At 32.4% G+C, this 25,953-nt stretch overlaps 1 protein-coding gene across 10 annotated transcripts in view; it reads right to left on the bottom strand.

The window, feature by feature from the left end:
* BBX (BBX high mobility group box domain containing) overlaps positions 1 to 25,953 on the bottom strand; it is a 358,834-nt gene that overhangs the window by 127,813 nt on the left and 205,068 nt on the right. For all 10 annotated transcript variants that reach the window (XM_051985230.1, XM_051985235.1, XM_051985229.1 and 7 more), the window contains 2 exons: positions 22,874 to 23,044; positions 17,363 to 17,605 (listed from right to left, as the gene is read on the bottom strand). In XM_051985230.1, the coding sequence (XP_051841190.1) occupies positions 17,363 to 17,605; positions 22,874 to 23,035 (405 nt within the window). In that variant the 5' untranslated portion in view covers positions 23,036 to 23,044. The remainder of the gene's footprint in view (positions 1 to 17,362; positions 17,606 to 22,873; positions 23,045 to 25,953) is intronic.

The following is a 25,953-nucleotide window of genomic DNA, read 5'->3' as shown; positions in this document are numbered from 1 at the left end:
CAATGTTCAAAGGAATAATTGATGTGTGTCAATATAGAAATGCTTTATGAAATCAAATCCTAATTATTCTAATAACAATTTTAAAAAATACTCTAAAGAGAGATCATAGTATTTCATGCTTTTGTAAGTGTTAATATTCTGACTGCTTTGTGTGGTCCCAAACTTCTCACATTTAACCAGATTAGTTCAAAAGTTTGGCTGTTTTTAACTAAAGAGAATGATCCATTTATTATATATCATTGAGTCATGTAACAGGGGATCCTAGCAATTCCGGCTTCAACATAAAAACAGGCAACTGCAACAGGAGAAAAAAAATGAGACAGTCACCATTAATTTCCTATTTTTGTTTGATTTGAGGATACATTTCTTCAGTTATTTCATACTGTAATCAGAAGACAAAGTGGAAAGTCAAATCCATTGCAGATTTGAAATTTAATCATCTATCAATCAACATGCATTGGTTATTACTCCATCTATAATTCTATAATATGCCATTTTAAGTATTCTCATTGGGAGAATTAACATTATATGAATAATTAACTTTATATAAAAGATAGATAATATCTAAAAAGTAGCACTGATCTAAACCTCCTTTCCCAAGTTCCCTAGAACTTTTCTTTAGAAAGATTTAATAATACTGTTCACATATAAAAACTCAATGACACACCACACTGATTATTTCAATCATTCTTGTTATTTTTATATTTTAAACTTAAGAGAAGAAACTTAGCTGGACTAGCATTTTATCTGACAATACATTAAATTACATGAAAAAAAGTATAAAGAACTATTGGTTTAAACAAAGGCACCAAAATAAAAATTAGATTCAACTGAACTAGCCCCATTAAAACACTCCTAAGCTGACTGTTCTGTCAAAAATTCCAATGAAACAATAGGAAAACATCTATAACAAAGTTTCAGTATAGTGTACCAGTCTCTAACATTACCTTACACAGAAAAGGAACTTAAAACTTCATGTGACTAAGGTAAATCAAGGTGAAGAATCATGGAGCAGGAAAATCATTAGAATAAACAAATACTCCATTCTTTTCAAGAAGAGACTTGGTCTGGTAGGTAGACACAGACATGGAGTCAAATCTCCATGTCTTTATTTGTAAAGGCTCAAATTTGTACAAAGGGATTCTTATAACTTAAAGTTATATAATCATAGCTATTATTATTTGGGGGAAATGCGGTATAATCTCAGCACTTTGGAATAGATAGCTGTGTCAGTTTGAATTTGGTGAAAATCTAGATTATATGTAATTTTTAATTTAACTTTAAATATATATCATAAGTAATACCAATATCAGTACTTATTTGGCAATAAATTAAAGTCAGTCCTTTACTTATTGCCAAGTTGTTATTGTCATCGTTTGCTCTTTCTTCTCAAAGAGATACATGACATCAGGGAAGTGATACCATGACATGCAAGGGAATAAAGTTAAGTGAGGGAAGGCTAGATAAGGTCACTTGCCTCACTTTCCCCTCCAGAGCTATCTGGGTCCAGTGACAAGGTATAGATCAGGACAACTGTAGATAGCCCTGGATGCAGTGGGGAAAAACTTTTTTAAGCTAAGATCTTTCCTAAGTCTCAGTTTTGACGGAGGACACATCAGTGATTAAGGATAAGTAAGAAAAGACCAAATACTTAAGGTTTGACAAATACAGAATATAGGACTTGATGGTTTCTTTGCATTTCTGTATGCTAAAGCTTAAAGCCATGCTATTTTCCAGTTAGTTGATGGTTGATGAAATATTCTGCTATATGAAAGATTATACATATTAAAGATGAGCACATTCAGAAAATCTTGGTGGAAATATTCCTTCCACAGTGCACTCTATATCTTCTAATTCTATTCTACTGATTTACTGCTAAGTACAGTCCATTTGGGAATAACTCTAATATATAAATCAGCATTCATTTATTCAACAAGTTTTTGTAAAATACCTATTATGTGCAAGGCTCCATATTAGGTTCCAGGAAAAGACTATAAATCCCCAAAAACTTTCTACTGAGAAAAACGGGTGGGTGTGTAGATAAACATAGAAAAGACCTGTTTGACTGGAATATAAAATGTATGAGGAATAATCAGTCTGGAAAATGATTTGGTAATAAACATATCCATGGGTAAAGGAGACAGTATGGTGCTCTAAACAGAGATCTGGCCTTGAAATCAGGACAATCTAGGTTCAAGACCTGCCTCTGACACATATTACCTGTGTGACTCAGGAAAGTCCCTTAGCTGCCAAGTCCTCAAACAACTTTCTAAAACTTTATTTGCAGAGAGAAGATGCTGACCTGTTTTGGTAGAAGAAACTTCCTCTTTCTCACAGTTCTGCTTCCTATCCCAATTTGATTCCTCTATTATTGTTTTAAAAAAAAAGAAAATTTCTAAATATGTTACACATGAAACAACTAAGAATAATGCATGTAAATTAATGATCTTGTGTAATTTATTTATGGTCTTACTTGACTTACACATGTGCATGTTCATCAATAATCATCAAATAGGTTTGACTCTTTTTGATACTACTGCTTTCAAGCTGAAAGCCCATTCTTTTAATTGATTAAAGGCCCAGTAATCTTTTTAGGGACAACCAGCGCAAAAAAACTACTATTTGTCTTATTTGTCAAACGGCATCTTGAAAGAGAAACAGAAGCTAACAAGTTCCACTCAAACCACAGTCATCATCCAAAGTACCACTTCTCAGACAGAAGAGGACTCTTTGCCCAAAAGCTCTAGGAGTAGCCACAGGTTCCAATATGCCCAGTTTTGCTTCCAACTTAGTCCTGAAACCATCATTTAGAAGGGTATCCCTTAAAGAGAGGGAAAAAAAGGAATACACCAATCCTCTTGATAAGGTCCTGGGTAGCTAAATGGGCTTTAACAGAAAGAATCTGAATTACTATAAACAATCTGGAAGCAAGCAGGGAGAAGCACTCACTGATAGGATTATAAGTACAACTTTCGATTTTGATCAAGATTTTAGTTCTCTAAATGTACTTTATTCTTCGCATTAATTAAATAATCATAACCTCACAGTTACTATATCCAAACAGAGAAGCAATTTATGGCAACAACCCAAAGGTTATATTTTCCCTATAAAAGGCCTATCCTATAGAAAACCCCAACAACCACTCTCCCCAACTTCTTTACGAATTTAGCCTGTCCGTTAATGGTGTAATCCCTTACTTGCCACATCTTAATGGCAGCTTGTCTTCCCTCTAATGGCATCTTCCTTCTAAACAGAAACTTCCCCCTAGTTAATTTTGAGTTTCTAGGGAACTTAATTCTTGTCTTTCCCTTGTTAATTGCTAAAAACCTTTTTCTTTGCTAAAAACCCATATATTTACTTAGGGAGAATCTGACTGCATCTTATCATTTCCACCACAAGCCATGATCAGGGAAACAATCGTTCTGGACTTATGACCTAACAACTGCACCTGTAGATGTTACGTATTGATTGGCATATTATAGTAAAGAGATTAATAAATGCAGTCATTGATTCATTTATTCATTATTTTATTCTAAATGGGCTGTTACCAAAGACAATTGTTTTCAAAAGGCACTTGTGATGTGTTAATAGTGTCTAATAAAGATGGCAGTTAAATGAGCCATTAGACCAAAAAAAGAAAAGGGTTAAGAAATACATTCCTATAATTATGAAAAAATTAGTTGATTTGTAGTGAGGCATATTAGATTATCCGCCTACTTTGGTGGTTAATATACAGTCAAGGAATTTTACGGATGACAGAAACCATATACATCCATCTAACATGAGGCTCTTAAACAGATAAATTGAGGCTTTCAGAGGAAAAGAGAGATACCTAGTTAGTGGCAGGTCCAAGGCTAGAACTTCAGACTATCAATTCAATTCTCTTTTCAATACAGCAAACTGACTCTTTTATATGCTGTTTGTGTAAGTAAGCAAGACTCTATTAATAATATGGATCTACGTAAAGCAACAGCTCATTTATCTAGAAGACTAGCTTTCTCTCAATGCAGAAGGTAGCAGATTGGAAAAAGCAAGATCCCATGACTGTGGCGTCAGCCATCATGGGGTAAGGAGACAGGGACTATGGCAAGCAAATAGAACTGAATAATAACAGCATGCTCAGTGAATACTGCCTCAAACAGCATTCTATACCTCAATGTTCTAAGTAAGCCCTAAGTTAAGTACAATAATCAACGCTCATAATTCTGACACTGAATCATTAAAAAAAAAAAAAAAAAAAAAAAGGTGAAGTCATGTCCAATATCAACTCTTGCCATAAGGCACATATTGTTTATTCATTTTTCAATTGTGTCTGACTCTATGACCCCTTTGGGTGTTTTCTTGGCAAAGATACTGAAGTGTTTTTGCCACTTCTTTTTCCAGTTCATTTTACAGATGAGGAAACTGGGGCAAACAGAATTAAATGACTTTCCTGGATTACCTATTTAGTAAGTGTCTGGGGTTAAATTAAATTCAAGTCTTCTTGACTTCAGGTTTAGTGCTCTATCCACTACTCCACACAGCTGGCCATCATTTATTTTCAATAGAAAAATATGTTTTTAAATAAGAGAATCCATACTTACAGGGTTATGTGTCAGTTATTTGAAGGTTTCAACTACATGAAAAAGTTTATTTCTTAATATGACAAAGGAGGTATCCACATATTTTAAGAGCTTTAAGGTACAGTACATTTAAACGCACTAAAACCAAGGTGAGGATATAAGACTTATGTTATCTCAATAATATCAAATACAGAAATTCTATAGAAACAAAAAAATGCAGTATAAATAGCTGAATAGCTCTCTTCCTAATCATGGAGAATGACCACAGAACTAGAGACATATAAACAAATTTTATTCTGTCTGAAAAAAAAATAATATATGCTAGTGAAATAGTAATGGTTGCTAGTGAGCTTGATACCAATAACAGATAAATTCTGCATTATTAAGAAGGTCATTTATTAGAATTTAGGAAGGGAAACCATGATCAATAAGAATCATCATAGGTTCATTAGAAAAAAATCATGATAAGTTAATTTTATTAGCTTTTCTGACAGGATTGCCAGGCTGGTAGATTAGGGGAATACTGGAAAAAGGACACCTAGATGTTGATAAAATCCCCATACTTGTGAGTCAAAAAGTTTCACAATATCTATGTTAACAAAAGGAAGACATATGGACTAGATAATGGTACAGCAAAATAGATTGAGCTACTTGAACAATAAAACCCAGAATGACAGACATCAACCTGGAGCTTAGTCTCTAGTAAAGGACTTAAGAGATCCTTATTCTTGGTTCTCTTGTGTTACAATTTGATGGAGACAGATATTTACAAAGCACTGGTCACTGGCTCTCTCTTACACACAAGATGCTATCCCTCTGCCTTTGCATCAGTTGCCCCCATACACATAACAAAGCCTGGAATACATTTCCTCCCTACCTCTCTCTACCTCATAGAACCCTAGATTTACTTCAAAATTCAGCTCAAGTACTACCCCCTAGACAGGACATTTCTTAATTATCCCAGTTATTAGTATTGCCATCCAATTACCTTGTGCTCAATTTGTAAACTTATGTATTGCATCTTTGAATATTTACTTTGTTTATCTCTGAATAATTTTGTATTAATAGTTAAATAAGTGGTACAGTTGCCAGAGTGCTGAATTTGCAGTCAAGAAGTCTTGAGTTCAAATCCCACCTCAAATCCCATATATTAGCTATGTAGCCCTAGGCATTTAACTTTTAACTTAACCTCTGTCTGCCTCAGTTTCCTTGGTTATAAAATGAAGATAATAATACCTACTTCTCTTATGAAGATAAAACGAGATATTTGCAAAGTGCTTTGCAAATCTTAAAGTACTATATAAATGATAGTTGTTATATCATCATTATAATCTGGTTATATATTTATATATTATTTCCTCAGATAGACCTAAGCTGCTTAATGGTAGAGATTGGGTTTTTTTGTCTTTGTATCTTTAACATCTAGTACATAGTAGATGCTTAATAAATTATTTTTCAGTGCTTGGAAAAGTACAGTACAGAGAGATTGAGAGAATCTGAATTAGGGAAGATCAAGATGGATTAGAGTCATGGAAGCATAGGCTGATGTGAAAACCATAGACTTTATATTTGTTAAATGTAAAGATGTAACATAGAAATGTTGGGCAGATAGGGAGCTGGAGAAAGATATACCAAGACAAAACACAGTGTTTTAAAAATCAAAAAGCTGGCTATGTGAGCATTAGTTTAATATGAAGGTCCAAAAATTTCATGCAATAAAAGTACACAAATTGCATGAAAGATCAATAATACATTTTCTTGATCAGTACAAATTTAAATAGCTTCTAGTTGTAGACATTAATTTTAAAAATAAGTTATAACATGTCTTGAGGAATGTGATTAGTAGGATGATCAAGTCATATAAGAATCAACTGAAATTAACACTACTATGTCTGTACCTTAAAGTGGTCAAAGAAATAGAGAAAGTAATAAGAAATATAAAATGAAATACTTACAGGTTCTCTGACCCCATTTTGGGTTTTTTCTCCTTGTTTTTGGTCATACACTTTCTCCTGTCTGGAATATGATTTTTATACTTCCACTTGTCTAAAACACTCTTATTCTTCAAGACTCCGCTCCTGGCCACTTCTTTCAGAAAGTTTCCAAGGAATACAATATATCCCAAATGGAACTTCTCACCCCCCAACTACAGCCACTACCATCTTCAACTTTTTTACTTTTGTTAATGTCATTCCATCACTCTTCCCTTCCCCTTTTCTCTATATCTCAGCAGCTGCTTTCCTATAATTCATGTTTCTATAGCATTTTTAGGTTTACCAAGAAGACTCTGAAATAGAAAATTCAAGAAGTATTTCCCCTACACTTCATATATATATATATACACACACCTAAAATTTATCCCCAATCATAGATACAGATATAGACATATAAATGTAGTTAAATTAGAATATATATTTAGATATATACAGCTACATGCACATGTATATCTATACATATACTTGTATAGATATCCATGTATATGTGTATATATCTATATCTCATTATATGTGTGGATATATTTATATCTCTATTTATATAGATATAGATTCCTTGGGCATTTTAAAAATGCTTTAGAAACATAAGCCTTTAGTAATGCAAATGCTTTTGCCTCTGGAGTAAAACATAGCCCTTTATGCCTGGCATTTATAGCTCTTCACAATAGGGATTCATCCTGCCTTTCTAACCTTATTTTACATTTCTCTTTTTCATGTGCTCTAATTTCCAGCCACACTAGACTACTTTATTTTTCCCTAAGCTTAATATTCCTTCTTCACTCTGGTATTTCAAGCTATTTACTAACACATTCTAACCTATGTTTTCAGTCCTATAATACCAAAACACTCCTTAATTAATATACCCAGTGGTCCTGCCAAACTATTCTGTTGCTTGTCTTTCACATACATTGTTCTTTTTCTTGTCTTGGTACCTTTAAAGTCTGTCACCCACCCATTTCTGAATGGACTCCCTCCTTACCACAACTTCTAAGAATCCTTTCTTTCAAAGCTTAAGCCAAATATTATGATACTTTTCCTAATGTCTTTCAACTAGTAATACCTTCTTTCCAAAAATTACCTTATATTCATTTGAACATTCTGTATATACTTATACACTTCATATATATGATTGTGTGTTCAATGCACCCTCTGAAGCTGAGAGTAAGTATGGATCAATTCTCCCTTTGCTGCTTGTGTTAATTTTAGCCTAACAATTAACAGAAAAAAGAGGTCCTCCATCAGCCAGTATCATGCCATCCAAATGTGGAACCCGGTACAGTAAATGGTGAAGTTTTGAATGCGGTGGAGAAGTTCTTTTACATTGGCAGTATAGTTTCCAGGGATGTCCACATTGATAATGAGGTTAACACATGACTTGTCAGAGCTAGCTCAATGTTTGGGAGACTCCAAAGGAAAATGTGGGAGAGGAAAGGTATTAAACTGACTACCAAGGTCTACAGAGCTGCCTCATTATTTTGTGCCCGTGAAGATGCCATGCCAGGAAAATGCTTTGCTTACATTTCAATTGTCTGAGGAAGATGCTGAAGATCACCACACAGGAGAAGATCCCAGACAGAGATCTTTCCTTAAACTAAACTGCCAAGCATTCCAACTCTACTGCAGAGAGCACAACTCCATTAGGCTGGTCACCGTGTTTAACTGCCAAATGTACACTTGCCAAATACACAGATATAGATATAGACATACACAGATAGATATAGATATAGATAGATATAGACATGATTACATATAGATATGGATATAGATATAGATAGATGGGTATAGATTAGATAGATATAGACATAGTTACATATAGATAGATATAGATATATGTTTATATATATATATATAGACAGACAGATATAGATATAGACAGATGGATATAGATATGGATAGATATAGACATGGTACAGACAGATATAGTTATAGACAGAAGGATATAGATTAGATAGACATAATTACATATAGATAGATATAGATATGGATATAGACAGATATAGATATAGACAGATGGATATAGATTAGATAGATATAGACATGGTTACATACAGATAGATATAGATATGGATATAGACAGACAGATATAGATATAGACAGATGGATATAGATTAGATAGATATAGACATGGTTACATACAGATAGATATGGATACAGACAGATATAGATATAGACAGATGGATATAGATTAGATAGATATAGACATGGTTACATACAGATAGATATAGATATGGATATAGACAGACAGATATAGATATAGACAGATGGATATAGATTAAATAGATATAGACATGGTTACATACAGATAGATATAGATATGGATATAGACAGACAGATATAGATATAGACAGATGGATATAGATTAGATAGATATAGACATGATTATATACAGATAAATATAGATATGGATACAGACATAGATATAGATATAGATAGATGGATATAGATAGATACAGATGTGGATACATATAAATATAGACATGGATATAGACAGATATAGATATAGACAGATGGATATAGATACAGATGTGGATACATATAAATATAGATATGGATACATATAGATGTAGATATGGATACAGATAGAAAAATAAGATATGAATATAGATAGTTAAATAGATATAGATGTAGACAGATGATATAGATATAAACATATATATACACACACACACATGTGTATTATATACACACATATGCATGTGTGGCAAGCACTCACAAGCTGGTCAGAAAAAGCAATCCTAGACATTCTCAAGGTATCTCTTAAGAAGTTTAGAATGAATTATATTACTTTGGAGACACTGGCACAGGACCGTCTAGCCTGGCGTGTACTCATCAGAGATGGTGCTCTATAAGCAAAGCAGAAGTGAATCAGCCAAAAGAAACATGAGATGTGCAAAATCAGAGAAGCCTCAGCAAAAGTTCATATAGACTATTTATGTTCGACTGGGGAAGAGCATTCTGAGCTTGTTATTGGTCTGCTCACCGGCTGGACACACTATAAGTTGACAAACACATAGTGATGTCATTTTGGTCCTCTTAAAAACAAAGAACCACCACCAACCAATCAGAATATAAATATACAATATAAAATCTATATTCATGAAATGTAAGCTCTCTGAGGGCAAGAACTATTTTAATTACTCTTTGTAAACCCAAAGTATAGCACAGAGCCTGTCACACAAATACTTAACAAATATTTGGTGACTGTCTCTGATTGTGCATAAGCCATTTTCTTCAAGTTTGGAAATGAATCCCAACTTAACTTCCTCTCTCAGAATCCTTATCCCTCTTAAACATTCAATACAGGTGCCACTTCTTCCACGACATCTTTTCTGTTCCCCTCGGTTGCTAATGTTCTTGTCCTCAAATATCCATATTTGTTACCCTTTGTTTATATTGCATCCTACCACGCACCTGATATAAGCTTCTTGAAAGAGAATTATTTCATTTTGTCTGCCTTTGTATTCCTAATATTTAGCATAGTATCTTATAATAAACATTTGTTAAGATTTATTTATAATAAAGTGAATTTATTAGTTGAATTGTATTCCAGCAGTTACTGGAGGTGAGGTTAAAAAGTTAGATTGAAATTGCCTGCGAAGAGCCTTTAATGCAAAGACCAGGAACTTGTATATTTCAGTAGGAAATGGGAAGCCACTGAAGTTTGTTTTTTTATTAGAGGAAGAGTACAACAATAATAATTCTAACAGTAAAGCACATATAGCATTCTGAGGTCAGAGAATTAGAGATTACTATAGTAGCTGAGTGAAAAATGTATTGGAAAGATTTGGAGTTTTTATTTTATTCCAAAGACAATAAGAATTTACTGGCAGTTTTTTTTAAGTTGACCTTGCCTTAGGAATATTATTTTTATAGTTGTGTGAAAGTTTATTGGAAAAGCTGAGATATTGGAAACAGGGAAGATCAATTAGGAGACTATTATCATAGTCTTATTTATGTGTTAAGTGTAGGGGGAAAAAAAGGAACTAAATAACTCTATCATGAAATAACGTATTATTAAAAATGCTGTGGCAAAAGAATTGACAAGGCTTGGGAATAGATTGCAAATGAAGATTTGGGTAGATAAAAACACCAAAGATGACTTCCGAACTTATGAACCTTGAGTGTCTGGGAAGATAAGACTAAAATTGGAAAGGTTGGAGTAGGTGGTAGATTTGTGGGGAGAGAAATAATATTTCCTTTTATACATGTTGACTTGAAGATGCCCCCAAAATAGTTTTATGATGAGGAATGGGAGCTCAGCAAAGAGATTAGTACTGGATATGTACACAATTAGCTAGCTAGAAGTTATCGTCAAAGAGATTCTAACTGATCCTATGAAATAAGATGTCAATAGTCAAGGAAAGAGTGAAGAAAAAGAAGAGAAAAGTATTAAAGAGCACCCTAGCCTTGAGCCTTGATTTCTGTTTTGAGGAGTAGGAAATGATTGATGATGTATTAATAAAGAGATTAAGGGGAAAAAATTGTCGCACAGTTAAGAGTGACAGGGATCACTGTGATAAGAAACCCACTACCTAATGAAGAAATTCCACTCTTCCCCCTATCATAGGAATAGGATCTGTGATTTCACTGATATAGAAAATTCCCTGGTAGGAAAACTCTCTCTTACTAATGCAGGTCAGTGCCTTCAATTAGATTCAAAAGGACTGCCTAGGGAACTGAGATATTAAGTGACTTGCCAAAAATTTGTTTTCCAATGAATGGAAATCTTCATTCATTGCTCCTAGGTATTCCTTTTGGGACCTTGTAAAATAATTTTGATCTCTCTTCTAGATAACAGTCTTTCAAATACTAACAGTCAAAATATCTTCCCTGCGATTTTTCTTCTCAAAGCTAGATATCTATAAATATATTTAAATCTTTTTTATTGTTTGTTAAAGATCTTGATCATCTGATCCTTTTGCCCTAATAGAACATAAGATTCCTGAATAGAAAACATCTGTCTCAGTATCTAACATATTTTTGTGCTTGTTCAGTCAAGTCCCATTCTTCTTGACCCCTTTGCAGTTTCCTGGCAAAAAAACAGCAATGGCTTGCCAATTCCTTCTCCAGCACATTTTATATATGAGGAAATTGAGACAAAGAGTTAAATGACTTGTCCAGGTTCACACAGCTAGTAAGTGTCTGAAGTTGGATCTGAATTAAGGTCTTCCTGACTCCAGGCTCAGCACTCTATCCACCATGCAACCTAGCCACCCAGACACATAGGACATATTAAAATTTAACAAACATGTTTATTAAGTATTAATGCAAGTGTTCTAACATGGATTTGTCAAAATCAGAAACTAGGATGTTGATGAAAGGAACATTCAAGAGTACTGATTCAAAAAGTATGTGAATTTCTGATTTATTCATCTTTGTATTCTTTATGGCAAGATATTTAGTGGGTTCACTAGATAAAGTATAGACCTAGAATAAGAATAATCTGACTTAAAATCTATTTTTAGCTTATTATTATCATCACTTATTAGCTGAGTGACTTTGGGAAACTCAGTTATTCTCTCTGAACTTCAGTTTCCTCATTTATAAAATATGCATACCTCCCAGGGTTTCTGTAAAGCTAAAAATGAGATAATATTTATAAATTACCTTGCAAACCTTGAATCAAGTGCTATATAAACAGCTAGAAATAGTATTAATCATTATTATAGCATGTTGAATGCAATAGTTACTTAATAAACAATGAATGGATGAATCAATGAATGAAGAAATGATTCCTGAGACATTCACCTACATCTAGATGTCTAATTGTGATATATTCTAGTTAAGTAATTTTGCATGCATTTTTTAAGAATAATGTACATTTTCCAGTCTTCCTTTCATTCTTCTACTTATCATGGCTCTATTAAGAGAAATGGAAACTATGTGCACCAGAGCATTTGACTATTATGTTATTAATTCTGAGAATTATTATGTTGTCCAAGTGGTGAGTGAAATGATACAGTAAGTTCCTTTTTCTGAGACTCGTAGAGTATCTATTCCAGGCTTATAAGAACATCTAAAAACATTTAAACAGACTTAAATAAAATAACTCCTACTGCTTTACTGTTCTGTCTTTGGATTAGTCATGAGTCTCAACTTCAGTGGCACATTCAAAAATCAGAACTTGTGAATGTTCACAAGATTGCACCATCATACACATTGCCAACACTAAGAAACTAACATAGGTTGCACGCTTGGAATGATATTTTAAAATTTCTTATATGCTGTTCAGAAAAGAAAGTCTTTAGAATACCTAAAACAACCATTTAGCCATGAAAATTAGCATGGAATAGTTCTGAAGCATGAAATAAAGTTCAAAGAAACCCAAGAACTAATTACTCCTATATTCCTTAACAGGGGTTGCATTAGTACCAAAGACTTTGGAAAGGCTTGGTGCAAACTAGCAAAACACACACACACACACACACACACACACACACAACCATAACAAAAAACAGACTCTCCAAATCTTCATTGTTCTTCATGACAGATATTTCACATATCTCTTAATTTTAAAAGTTTGATTTTTCGAGTTGCTCTAATTAAAAACAAATGTAGAAAAAAAAACTGTCAAATATTTTCCTTCAACTGGAAATGATTGAATAGATGAAATATTCTTTTAAAGTGCCATCAACAACTGTAATTATCAAAACCTTATGATAATTATTAAAAATAGAAAAGCAGATGAATAGAACAGGTAAGACAAGGAACAATCAAAAATATTTGAACTCAATCACTAGTGATAAATAAACTTCAAAACATAAATTATCTAAAACTTCCTCTTTGAGAATAACTTCTAGAAAAACTGGAAAGTAGGCTAGTAGATATTAGGTTTTAGTCTAACATCTTACATTATATTCTAAAATAAAATCAAAATGGTTATATTTAAATATTAATATCATATTGAAAAGCAGAACAAAAGCAGATAATGTAACTTTCACACTACAAAAAGGGATAAATTCTTAACCAATCAAGAGACAGAAGCAATTATAAAAGGCAAAAATACATAAGTTTGGTTATATGAAATTATAAAGCTTTTCACAAATAAAAATACTGGATTTAGATAAAAAGGGAAATGTTCAACTAGGAAAAAATCATTATTCAAATATTTTTGGTAAAGTTAATATATTTGATATAGGTAACTCACAGAAATATCGCAAAAAAAAGACATTCCCAAATTTAAAAAAGGTGGTTAAAAAGAATTATGCATGAAATTCTTTTAAGAAGGATTTCAAAATATTTGCTATTGAAATAATGTCTGAAATCATTAATTATAAGAAAAATGCAAGTTAAAACATCTCTTAGATTTTACTGAACACACTGCAAATTGGGGAAGATCATTTTTAAAAAAAGGAACAGTCAATGTTGGAAGGATTGTGAAATGATAGGCACACTAATGCATTGTTAGTAGAGCTGTGAACTGACACAACCATTCAGGAGAGAAATTTGAAGTTATTAAAATAAACAGATTAATATGCCCAAATATGATCTTTTTTGTGGCAAAAAACACCCTAAAAATTAAGCAGATATCCTTTGATAAAGGAATGGCTAAAGAAACTCTGATATATAAATGTAATGGAATGCCGATGTGCTATTAAAAAAAAAAAATATGATATAGAGAAGCACAGAAAGACTTACATGAACTGATTCGGAAAGAAGGAAAAGAAAACAACATAAATAATTATGATAACAACATAAATGAAAAAATGACAATTACAAAATAATCAAAACTGAATGTTGTGAAATTATAAAGTTTGACTCCAAAGAAGAGAAGTGAATATAAATATTTACTCTTTCTCCTTTGTAGGAAATATAACTGTAGGCATATAATTGTAGGTATTTTTAATATATTAACTGGATTTGGTATATTTCTCTCTCCTTTTCATTTCTGTTTTGTTTTTTTTGTTTTTTTTACATAAATTACTTTATATAATGATTGGTTCTGTTAGAAGGGAAAGAGTAAGAATATAGGAGGAAATCTAATAGATGTAAAAAACAAATTATATCAATAAAACAATCAACATTTTAAACATTCACCTCAAACACAGACACATCCTTAAAGGAATGTAGTGTTTTAACAATATAGATTTTTTACCTCAAAGCTGAAAAAAGATTCTACATAACGAGTGATAAAGCTATACCACACAAAGAACTAATAGAAATATTGAATATTTTTAATTTGATCTCTAAACCTTCTATGGGAAAACAGGTCAAAGTTTCAAATTAGAAATCAACTACATAATGATTCTAAAATATTTGAATTTTCCAAATACCTTCCACAGGAAACAAGACAATGAATGAGTTATAAAATACTATAAACAATGGAAAACTGTGACTGACCATGCATTTTAAGGTTACCATTTAACAGAACTGTGGGTTGTCAAATTAAGAAATTTCATTATAATAGCATCACAGTGGAAAATTGTTTTAGTATTATCTCACATTATCTTTAATATTAAGTCTCAGCAGTCAGATTGGGAACCTAATTAAGTAATTAGACACAAATTTCCTGTATGAAAATAATACTTCCTCCTTTTAAAAGTGGCCACCCATTGGGTTTGTAAATTAGCTGTGTTTAAGAAAAGGCAAACAATCTGTTTGGAACAGGCTGTATGTTATCCCTACTCAGCAATCCAAACAACACACTGAAGTGTTTAATTATAGAAGTGTAACAGAGCTCAATATGAGTTTTTCAAATAATGGACTCTTTTTGTTTGTTTACTGGATAGACTTAAATATGAACAGATAAGTCTACATAATGGAAAGGTATTATTGTTTAGTACTTTATTTGACATCCGCTGAAAGAATAGAAATCAACTATCTTTTTAAATAAACTTAGCTTTAAAATTCTCCAATTAAAAAACAAACAAATCTGGTTTCAATAACTATTAAATATAATTGCAACAAAAATAATAGAAAGATGCAATAACATAAACCTCTAGATCCATTAATTATATATCTACTATAGTAATAATAATTCATTCAAGATACAAAAATCTTAAGCAATTTATGAGAAATTTTTATGTTCCATGTTAGCTTGTTAACAACTTTATAAAAATACAGAGCCTGACAATATTATTTTTCCCCACACTGAGCTATCTAATAAATGTGTCACTTGAAACTCACTATTTCCTCCCCTGCTGGTTGTGCTTCTCATAGAGGTTAAACAATTGTTTGTTTGTTTTTATGAACGAAGGCTTATTTCTCTGAGATGAAACATTAAATAAAGCATATCAGATTTATTTCCATTCATATTTAGCTATTAAATATTTTTGTCTTCCTTTTATTTAGGGCATGATTACAAAATACACAATAAAAGGAATTAAATTTATTTTTTCAATCAATTTAGTGAACAAAAGCTAGATCGTTTCTTTAAGAAACAAAAAAATTGCCATCGTGCCAAAAAAGATTATTATTCTGTCTCTGGAATAATTTTCCCACCTACAAATGCTGATATGAAATATTTCAAACAAAGTGGTTTTTTATATATACATGCACAAAATAAAATATATATACCTTGTTCTAACATGATTTCTTTTTCTTTTTTTGAAAGAGGGAAGGGTAAATTTAAACTCTCAAGTTGTAAGACTTTACAGAAAATAAGTCAAGTTGGCTCTATACATAGTCATGTTCAATCTACCCCAACTCTTCGTACAGAAACTGAGATCTAGAAAGGATAAATTACTTGCCCAAGGTTTTACAAGGCAAAAAGAGACCTAAAAGGCATGTCACTTGATTTCCCATTCAATACTCTTTGTTATATACTGTATTGAGTGACTCTACAAAGCCCTCACTTGAGTAAATCAAGGCCAAGCTATCATAGCTCCTGAAAAGTCTTCCATTGAAATGGCTTTGCTGCCACAGTAATTTATTTCTAATATCCAGCTGATTTTCTCTAGGGTCAAATTCACAGGGGATAAAGAATCTAATGATGTTTTCTTCCTTAAATTCATGGCAGAAGATTTTTAAATGTATGCTTCCAATAGTAATAACATCTACAATGAAGAAAAGCATCTTTGGAATTAGTTGCCAATGGCAACTTCCAGCCATATTTTTGAGTATTTTTATAGAATAAGAGACCAATTAAGACAGGCAAGATTCTTATATTCTTATCACAATCACACAGCTAGAGATTCACTTTGAGCACAGAGTAAGTCTTTAATAAATATCTAATTCAATAATTAAATGTTTTTCTTTATGGTGGCAAAAAAAAACCAACTGGAAACTAAAGACATACTCATAAAATGGAAAATGGCTGGAGAAAATCATGTGTGGAAACATGATAGAATACTATCTATTGTGCTTCAAGAAAATAAATGGAAAAAAAACAACAACGAATAATTGTGAAAGGAAAGAAAAGAAAAAATGATTTGATGTTGAAGGAAGCGAGCAAAAATAGAAGAATAATTTTATAACACATCAGTATTATAAAAAAAGAACCATTCTGAATACTTTTACATACTGATGAAGAACGAAAAAAACCTAATCAGAATAATTTACACAATTAATAACAGTACTAGAAATATAAACAAGTATGAAAACTTTAAGAACTATAATCAACCATGACCATCCATGATTCTAGAGGACCAGTAATGAACTAGGCTATCTATCTCCTCCAAAGAACCATGCTATATCTCCTACCAGTGCAGAATAAGACACTTTGTTCTTAAAAAAAAAAAAAAAATTAAAAAAAAAATAATTACAATATCTAATAAAATTTTTAAAGTACAAAAATACTTATTTAAGTTATTGTCATGGTAGCTCATAGTCATCATAGCTGCTAACCCTTTTGTGGATAATGCATACCTCCTTGGCCATGTCTGTATATTTCTGTTTTTCCTTTGGGTCTAGAACTGCCCACCAATCAGCCAGTATCTTGGTAGCACCACGGTTATCCAGCCGGGGATGTTCCTGACGAACAAGGGAGCGATGGCGTTTACAAAATAAAAGAAATGCATTCATTGGTCTACGAGCTCGCTGCTCTGAAGATTCATCATCTTCGGTCTCATCTACATCGTGCTCTAGGCCATCAGCTCCAAGAAGTTGGACCTATTAGCACAAAAATGACAAAGAAAATCATTTACAGACTTTCCCTTTTTTTAAAAAAAGTATAATAACTAAAGGACTAAAGTGCTATAACATACCATAAGATTAGTAGAGGAAACATAGATTTCTTAGATCTATTTAACAGTTTTGACACAGCCCAGGCAAATGGTTATCATTTTACTCTACAGGCATTGTAAATGTTCATATATTATAGTAACAACCATACACCTTTTTGTATTAGTAACAGCAATATTTTAATTAAAACTTAATATCTATGAAAATGTCATTGTTTAAATATTAAAAAGCAAATTTAGATTATATGGGAGGGGGCTGCCTCCAGGTATCAATAGAGGAATTACTCAGAAATTGGTGCTGAGATAATTTAAGATTTAGAAAGTGAAGAAAATGCTATAATTAAATCTTCAAGTCCACAAAAAAGAAAAAAAAAACTTCTGAGTAGTAAAGAAAGAGAATGTGACTGAAGGTGGGTACTTCAGAGTAAATGAAATCTATGTTCCTATGATCCTTTGAAATAAAAAATCTAATGGGATTGAATTTATAAAGGCTCAAAAAGTAGGATTCATTTAAATCTTGTACTTATTAACTTCAAATTAAGTCTCTTAGAAAGCCCACTGCAATGTCCTTCACTCTCATACCTTTCCCTTTCTATTCTCATTGCCCCTAGTCAAGTTTTTGAGTTCCTTATTACCTACTAGACTAGTGAAATAGCCTTCTAATCAAGCTCTTCTACATCAAACATTCCCATCTGCAATCCATCTTGCATACATTCAGAACAATCTCCTGAGAACAGCTCTGATAGTGTCATTGCAAAGCTCCAAAATCCTTAATGATTGACTACTGCCTAGAGTTTAAAAAAAAATCACTATTCTAATCTTGAAAGATTTAAATAATTTACTTTCATAGTTATACATAAAGACATTTATAGTAGCTGTTTTGGTGATATTAAGAAATGAAAAATTAAGGGAAAATGTGATATAAGAATATGATAGAATACTATTGTGCTATAAGAAATGAAGTTCTAGAGAAACTTTAGAGAAACTCACAAAGAGTGAAGTGAGCAGAACCAGCATTATGATAAAATAACAATGACATTGTCAAGACGAGCAAATTTGAAAGATATAGGAGCTCTGATCAATAATAATTCCATACCAGTCCTGATAGTGGTGGTTGTGTTTATTTGTTTTTGTGACACCTTTTGGGAGTGTTTTTAGCAAAGAAGCTGGAGTGGTTTGTCAATTCCTTCTTCAGCTCATTTTACAGATAAGGAAACTGAGGTAAGCAAATCTAGAAGAATCTGGGGGCAGATTCGAACTTAGGAAGTTAAGTCTTCTTGGAGCCAGGCCCCCCACAATCTATCCACTATATCAGGGGTCCTCAAACTACAGCCGCGGGCCAGATGCAGCAGCTGAGGACGATTATCCCCCTCATCCAGGGCTATGAAGTTTATTTAAAGGCCCACAAAACAAAGTTTTTGTTTTTACTATAGTCCAGCCCTCCAACAGTCTCAGGGACAGTGAACTGGCCCCCTATTTTAAAAGTTTGAGGACTCCTGCACTATACCATGTAATCACTCATGACCCAATAGAACATAATAAGCACTTCCAGATGGAGAAGTGATGGACTCAGTACAGACTAAATGAGGAGCAAATGAGGAGAATGTTTTGTTTGTCTACAAGTATTTGTCACAGGTTTCTCTCCCTTCGCCTTGTTTTCTCAATGGATGGCAAGAAAATTCTGAATTGAAAATAAAATAACAATGATGATAAAAATCTATCTCCAACTTTCCTTTCTAGTTTTGCATGGCTGTTCTCCCATGAACCTACTACTCCATTTACTTTAAAACCCCTGAACACCATTTTATGCTCATCTTTCTATTTATGTCTCTGATTTTTAATCTAAAATGCCATCTTCCATCTCTGATTCCCCCCATCCCATCTAATTTTTTTAACATGTATCTTAACTTCTAAAGTACACATTTCTCTATGAATCATGTTGGAATACAAACACAGAAAAAAAAAATGAACATAACATGTGTTGATTTACATTCAATCTCCACAGTTCTCTTTCTGGATGCAGATGGCACTTTCTAGACAAAGTTTATTGGGACTGTCTTGGATCATCTCTGATTTTCAAAGTCTTTCCCTTTCTTAAATACCCTTTCCTCAGATTCTATCCTCTGTGAAACCTTCCATAACCACTCCAGTTATAAAAGCAGCAATATATCTGCAGTGAGGAGTTCTAGCAAATCCTGACTCTGATGTTAGTACGAGACCTCTTAGTGTGAGTGTCAGGCTAAATTAGATTGGTCTCTATGATAAAGACTAATTCTAGACCTATGATTTTATATACATAATTCCCTTTTCTTTTGACTATCTACAAATATTTACATTTCAAATAATTCAACTCATTTATATACTGTCTTACATATATGACTGAGATAAGAAAATTCTGGAGGGCTAAGAGCTTATCTTATTTCCTTTTAACACAGATAGCATCAAGCACAGTGTCTCACATATAACAGGCACTTAATATAGTTGTGGAATGAATGCCATTTGCAAAAGAATTCACGAAGGCTATATGAGAGGGATGAAAGTAGTAAATTAAGTTTAAATTTAAGGAAATATGAAGAAATATATTCACCAAGGAAAAAGAAATCAAACTATAACTGTAATGGGCTTTAAGATCTCAAATAGGAACCATAAAGGGGATTTAGGAGTTCTTTCTTGAAGACATGAACGCAATATCTTTCTCAAAGGGTCTACAGAATGAATGTCCAAAACTGTTAGGAAGTATATATAAAACAAAAGAAAGATCTTAATCTTGAATATAATCATGGTATACTTGTGATATCACACTTTTTAAAGAAAAGAAAAAGTTGAAAGGAATCCAAAGGAAAATAATTAAGGAGATGGAAGATACCCTAGAATAGGGTAAAGAAAAAAAAATACTGACCTTCTGTCTACAATGAAGCAAACTAAGAGAGTAAAAGAATAAGATTAAATATGACAAAAAATTTTAAATTATTGTAAACACCTTTCCCAAGTCACTAAATATGACAAAAAAATTTAAATTATAAGATTATCCTTTGCCAAGTCCCAAACTATCAGAATTGAGCAGGGAAGAGAGTAAACCTACAAAAGTTAAAAGTGATAATTTTATAAAAAATTAAATAACAAATTACTGGAATGGTAAATAATAAATCTAAGAATCTAATTTATTACTTTAAGAGTTAATATAGGGTAAGCATGAAAATTTTTTTAAGAAGAGTTCATAAATGATCAGCAGAATGATTTTAGAATGGCCTGGAAAGACTTAGATAAACTGATGCTAAGTTAAGTGAATAGAACCAAGAGAACATTGTATACAGCAACAAGAAGATTATGTGATGATCAACTGTGATGGACGTGGCTCTTTTCAATAATGAGATGATCCAGGTCAATTCCATTAGGCTTGTGATGGAGAAAGCCATCTGCATCCAGAGAGAAGACTGTGGGGACTGAGTATGGATCACAACATAATTTTTTCACCTTTTTTTTGTTGTTGCTGTTTGCTTGTTTGTTGGGTTTTTTTCCTTTCTCATTTTTTCTCGTTTGGATCTGATTTTTCTTGTGCAGCATAATAAATGTGGAAATGTTTAGAATTGCATGTTTAACCTATAGTGGATTCCTTGCTGTCCAAGGATGAAGAGATGGGTAAGGAGGGAGGAAAATTTGAAACATAATGTTTTGCAAGAGTGAATGTTGTAAACTACCTTTCCATGTATTTTGAAAAATAAAAATCTATTATTATAAAAAAAAGAAGGGTTCACAGAAACAAAGGTCTGTAAATGAGTTGCTAAAAGAAACTTTGGCATATATCTCTAAACCCCTACTGTTCTTATAGAGAAGCTCATTCATATGATATCCCTTGATGCCACTGTTGAATAGAATGCTGCTTAATTAATCCATGAATGCATGTATCATGCATGTATTATGTTTTTATGTTTAAAACACAATTTCAAATATACCATATTTCTACATTTAATTAACTGTAAAATGTGCACAGAACATTCTGCATACTGAATCAATAACTAAAATTTCCTTGAATTTACATGTAACCAAGCCTCTGTGTAGCCTGAGGCAGTTAGCATATGCTACTGGTATAAGAAAAGGAAATGTGACTAATTGGTGGAGAGAATCTCAAGGAAATGTTGTATCTCTGGGTAAGGGTCAAAGCTGTAGTAAAAGGCTCTTCAGGAAAGAGAGATGTGTATAGAATATATTCCAGGGAGGAAAAAAAAATCTTGAAGCTGCACATATGGATAGGGAATCCAGCTCTTCAAAATACTGATTTCCAACTTGTTTCCATAAAACTTCAGAGAAAAAATTCTTGTAAGTGAGATCAGGCTTCTTAAGAGCTTATCTTATTCTTATTCAAAGAGCTAAACATTAATACTTGTTTATTTTCTTGTGTGTTTTATTTATTTAGCTTCTCTGATTTCTGTTTGCTTGGATTTAAATACGTTTACTTGCTATTTCCTATTCATGATAGTTTTTGTGTAACTTTCCCATTCTGATGGAGAGGAGCTAACACGATGAGCATAAATCTCTGCCTATTTTTTGTCTTAGGAAAAATTAAGGAAGTCATTTACTTTCTGAATTCCTAAAATTCATAATCATTTGTCTGAGATGTTAAAGTAGGAACAGGAAAATATAATTCTACTTCCTTGACCCTCTTGGAGAGGAGAGAAAAGAATAAATAGCCTCAAAATGCTCTTAAGGCCTGTCCCTCCCTCTGAAGCTCATTTTCTGGTACTATAGGAATGAACTCCGGCTGTCTTCCTTTCCACAAACATAGCCAGATTTCTTACCATACACTTGTATTTGTTGTACAAGCAACTTGCAACACACATCCATATATATTAAGACGACACAAGGGGACATAGCACCTATGTTACATATACAAAGGAGTGGAAAGCTATGATACAGAAAATTTTCCCAACCATGTCTATTTGGTTCTAGAATACATTACAAGTAGTTTTGGATGTAATTTTTCCCCTTCTACATAGTTTATTTTGCTTAATTGGTTACTGATTATTAACTTCCTATTTTTGTTGTTTTCTTGTTATATATTCCTTTAATATTCTGAAGATAGTTCAGGAGGCAGAGCAGAATAAGAATTAAAACTTATGTATAATGGAAGAATGACTATAAAGTGTTTTAATAATCAACTCAATAAATTTCTAATACCGTCATCAAATGACAGAATTACCTTATCAATATCTTCTTCTTCTTCCTCCTCTTCCTCCTCTTCAGAAAAGTCAAGAAGTTTCTTTGCTAGTAATGGATGCCACTGAAGACACTTCCTCTTTGGTCGTTTTCCAGTTCCTTCCCCTTCTGCTGAATGATCCTTATTTCTATTACTGCCTTTCATTACTGTGACCTATGGTAAAGGATTGAGAAGAGAGGAGCAATCAAAAGAAAATTTGATTAAATTAGTTTAGTCACTTGAACTTTAAGCCAATTAATATTCTAATGCCTAAATAAACTAACCTACTCACTCTGGGATTTATTGGATTAAATAAAACCAAAGGTCACAATAAAACCCATATCTACTCGGCCAAATTAAGCTAATACATATTTCCTTTCTTCCACTGGGTAACTTCAGAACTTACTAGCAAACAAGATGTTTCAAAAATGACAACAAGGCAAGCTTATTTTGTATACACTCACTGATATATATATATATATATAGCTTATTAATAAAATAAGGGAACTGCCCAATAAATATATACAATTGATTTCCATAATTCATGAACTGAATTATAATTTATATATTACAATCTTGTAAGCTTGTAAGCTCACAAAATTTATCAGCTCTGTAAAAGAAAATATCCCAAAGACCTGACTGTAGCTGACTCAACATTCCAAATAATCTAATAACATTATTGTTATTGAGAATCTTTGTTATGAATTAATCAAAAATTACTTCAATATAGATTTATTTTTTTTTAATTACTACCTTAAAGTAGGCCAATGCACTCTAAAATGGGTGCTAACATTGTTACTTAGAAGGCAAATCATTTCTGTGTTTGTCTGAAAAATATCTCTAAATGCTACTTCCACAGCCCATAACTTCTGCTGAATATCTCTAGCAATGACATAAGTGAGGCAGCATTCCATTCTACCCACTTTTTCCACACTGTCTATGCATAACTATCAAATACCCACAAACAAGCTCTGGGGAAAAAAAAAAAAAAAAAAAAAAAAGCAGGTTCCTCCTTGATGAAAAATTAGAAAGTTCACTGTAATTTTCAAATATAATTTTTATTGTGTGTTGGGCAGTGGAGTTTAAGTTTTAATACCAATTTTCCAAATAAAAATATGCAGACATTTTTTCTTTCCACAGATATCTTTGACATGTAATGGTTGAAAGGCAAATGGGATTTGTTGGGGATTATTATGAGAATAACATTTCATATTATTTCAGAAGTATCTATACCCAGACAGTAAATTAGTATATATATTAGAATATAGTATGTATGTATGTATGTGTGCGCACACACGCACGCACACACACACAAACATACATCAGGTTGGGAAAACACACACTGTCCTAGAAGACAATGGAAGAAAAAGATTCAATAATATTAAAAATCTGCTTTTTACAATTTCAAAAATCTATCCCATTTATAAAGCAATGCAGAAGTTCTCTTTAATCCTCTTATGTTCAGAGCAAACATATTCTTGATATTGTTATCACTAACTAGAACTGAATGTTGCGATTCTTAGTTTAGCTTTAAAATAAAATTAAAGGATAATATATACTAAGTAACTTCCCAAAGCTTCCTTGTCTCTGTTAGCAGATATATCTTTCACTCCCCAAGGTCTCTCTTTTTTCCATGTCTGATTAGCTCAAGAATTCTCTTCATTACTCTTGGTAGTATCTCTAATACCTGCTACCTTTCTATTATAGTCCCACTGCTACCTAATTCAAGGTCCTTAAGTGTCCTAATCCCTTCTAATTCTTGCCATTACTACCTACTCTACAGGCCATTGACCCAATCAATTTTCTTAAAACAGAACTATTAATCTGTTACTCACCTCCTCAAATATATTCTATGAACCTTGCATATAATTCAAACTGCTTAGTTTAATATTCAAGGACCCAATTCTATTTTTCCTGTTAATTGGCCCTAACTTCCTTTTTTGTTTCCTGCCTTATTCTACATTATTTCCCCTTTACATAAACATAATTCAGGCACATAGAACTTTCAACCCAGAATCTTCTCAATACGTTCTTTTTTTCTTTGACTCTATGCTTTTGTTCATGCCTTGTTCTATGTCTGGAAAACTTTACCGCCAAATATATACATCCCTAATGTCAAAATATACCCAATAAAGGGCATTTAGATACCTACTTTTCTTTTGACTTCTATGATACTGAACTCTCATAGTTCTCTCTGGTCATCTACTCTTCTTCTGGTTCCTCATAATTTTTCCACTTTTTGACCACGGGTATTACTTAATATTCTATCCTTCATCCTCTCCTCTTTTTTCTATTTGGTCATCTCATTAACTCCCATTACCTCAATGGTCATCTGTATGCAGGAAACTAGCAAATGTATCTCTCTACTCGACTTCTCATAGGGCAAGATTTCCATCTATTAGCTTCCAATATCAATTTGTATGGTCTAATGGCAACTTAAGCTCACATTTCTTCAAAGCATGCTGCTGGTAATAATATATAAACATACCTATTATGTACCAGGCAAATGCTAAGCACTTTACAAATATTATCCCTATTTTACAGTAGAGGAAACCAAGGCAAAAATAGGAAAAATTTTAAGGTTTTCAAAGTGCTTTACAAATATTATTCCATTTTATCCTCAAAATAACCTACAGAGGTAAGTACAATTATTACCTTCTCCGTCTTACAGAAGAAGAAACTGAGGACAGAGTCGTCTCTCTTTGTTTCTTTGTCTCTTTCTGTCTCCCCTCCACACCCTCATTTCTATGAGAGAGACAGACAGAGAGAGACAGAGACAGAGACACAGAGAGAGAAAGAGAGACAGATAGACAGACAAAGACAGGGGGGCATTTCAAGATAATTCATAAATAGAAAGGAAAATGAATAATAAGTTCAAAAGAGAACGGTACGTGTAAAGATAAGAGAAAGAAAATTAAAGTCCAGAACTACTTTTAATACCAAATTAAATACAAATTATATTTATGACAAAAAATTTAACTTTGTTTTACTTATCCTACAAAATGACATTATCAAATATAATTAATTTCTTATACTTGAGAAGTTGCTAATTAAGCTAAGTGTATAAAATGACTAAAGTGCTC

The sequence above is a fragment of the Antechinus flavipes genome, chromosome 3, assembly GCF_016432865.1.
Source record: "Antechinus flavipes isolate AdamAnt ecotype Samford, QLD, Australia chromosome 3, AdamAnt_v2, whole genome shotgun sequence".
Taxonomy (NCBI): domain Eukaryota; kingdom Metazoa; phylum Chordata; class Mammalia; order Dasyuromorphia; family Dasyuridae; genus Antechinus; species Antechinus flavipes.
This window is presented reverse-complemented; position numbering and strand designations above follow the sequence as displayed.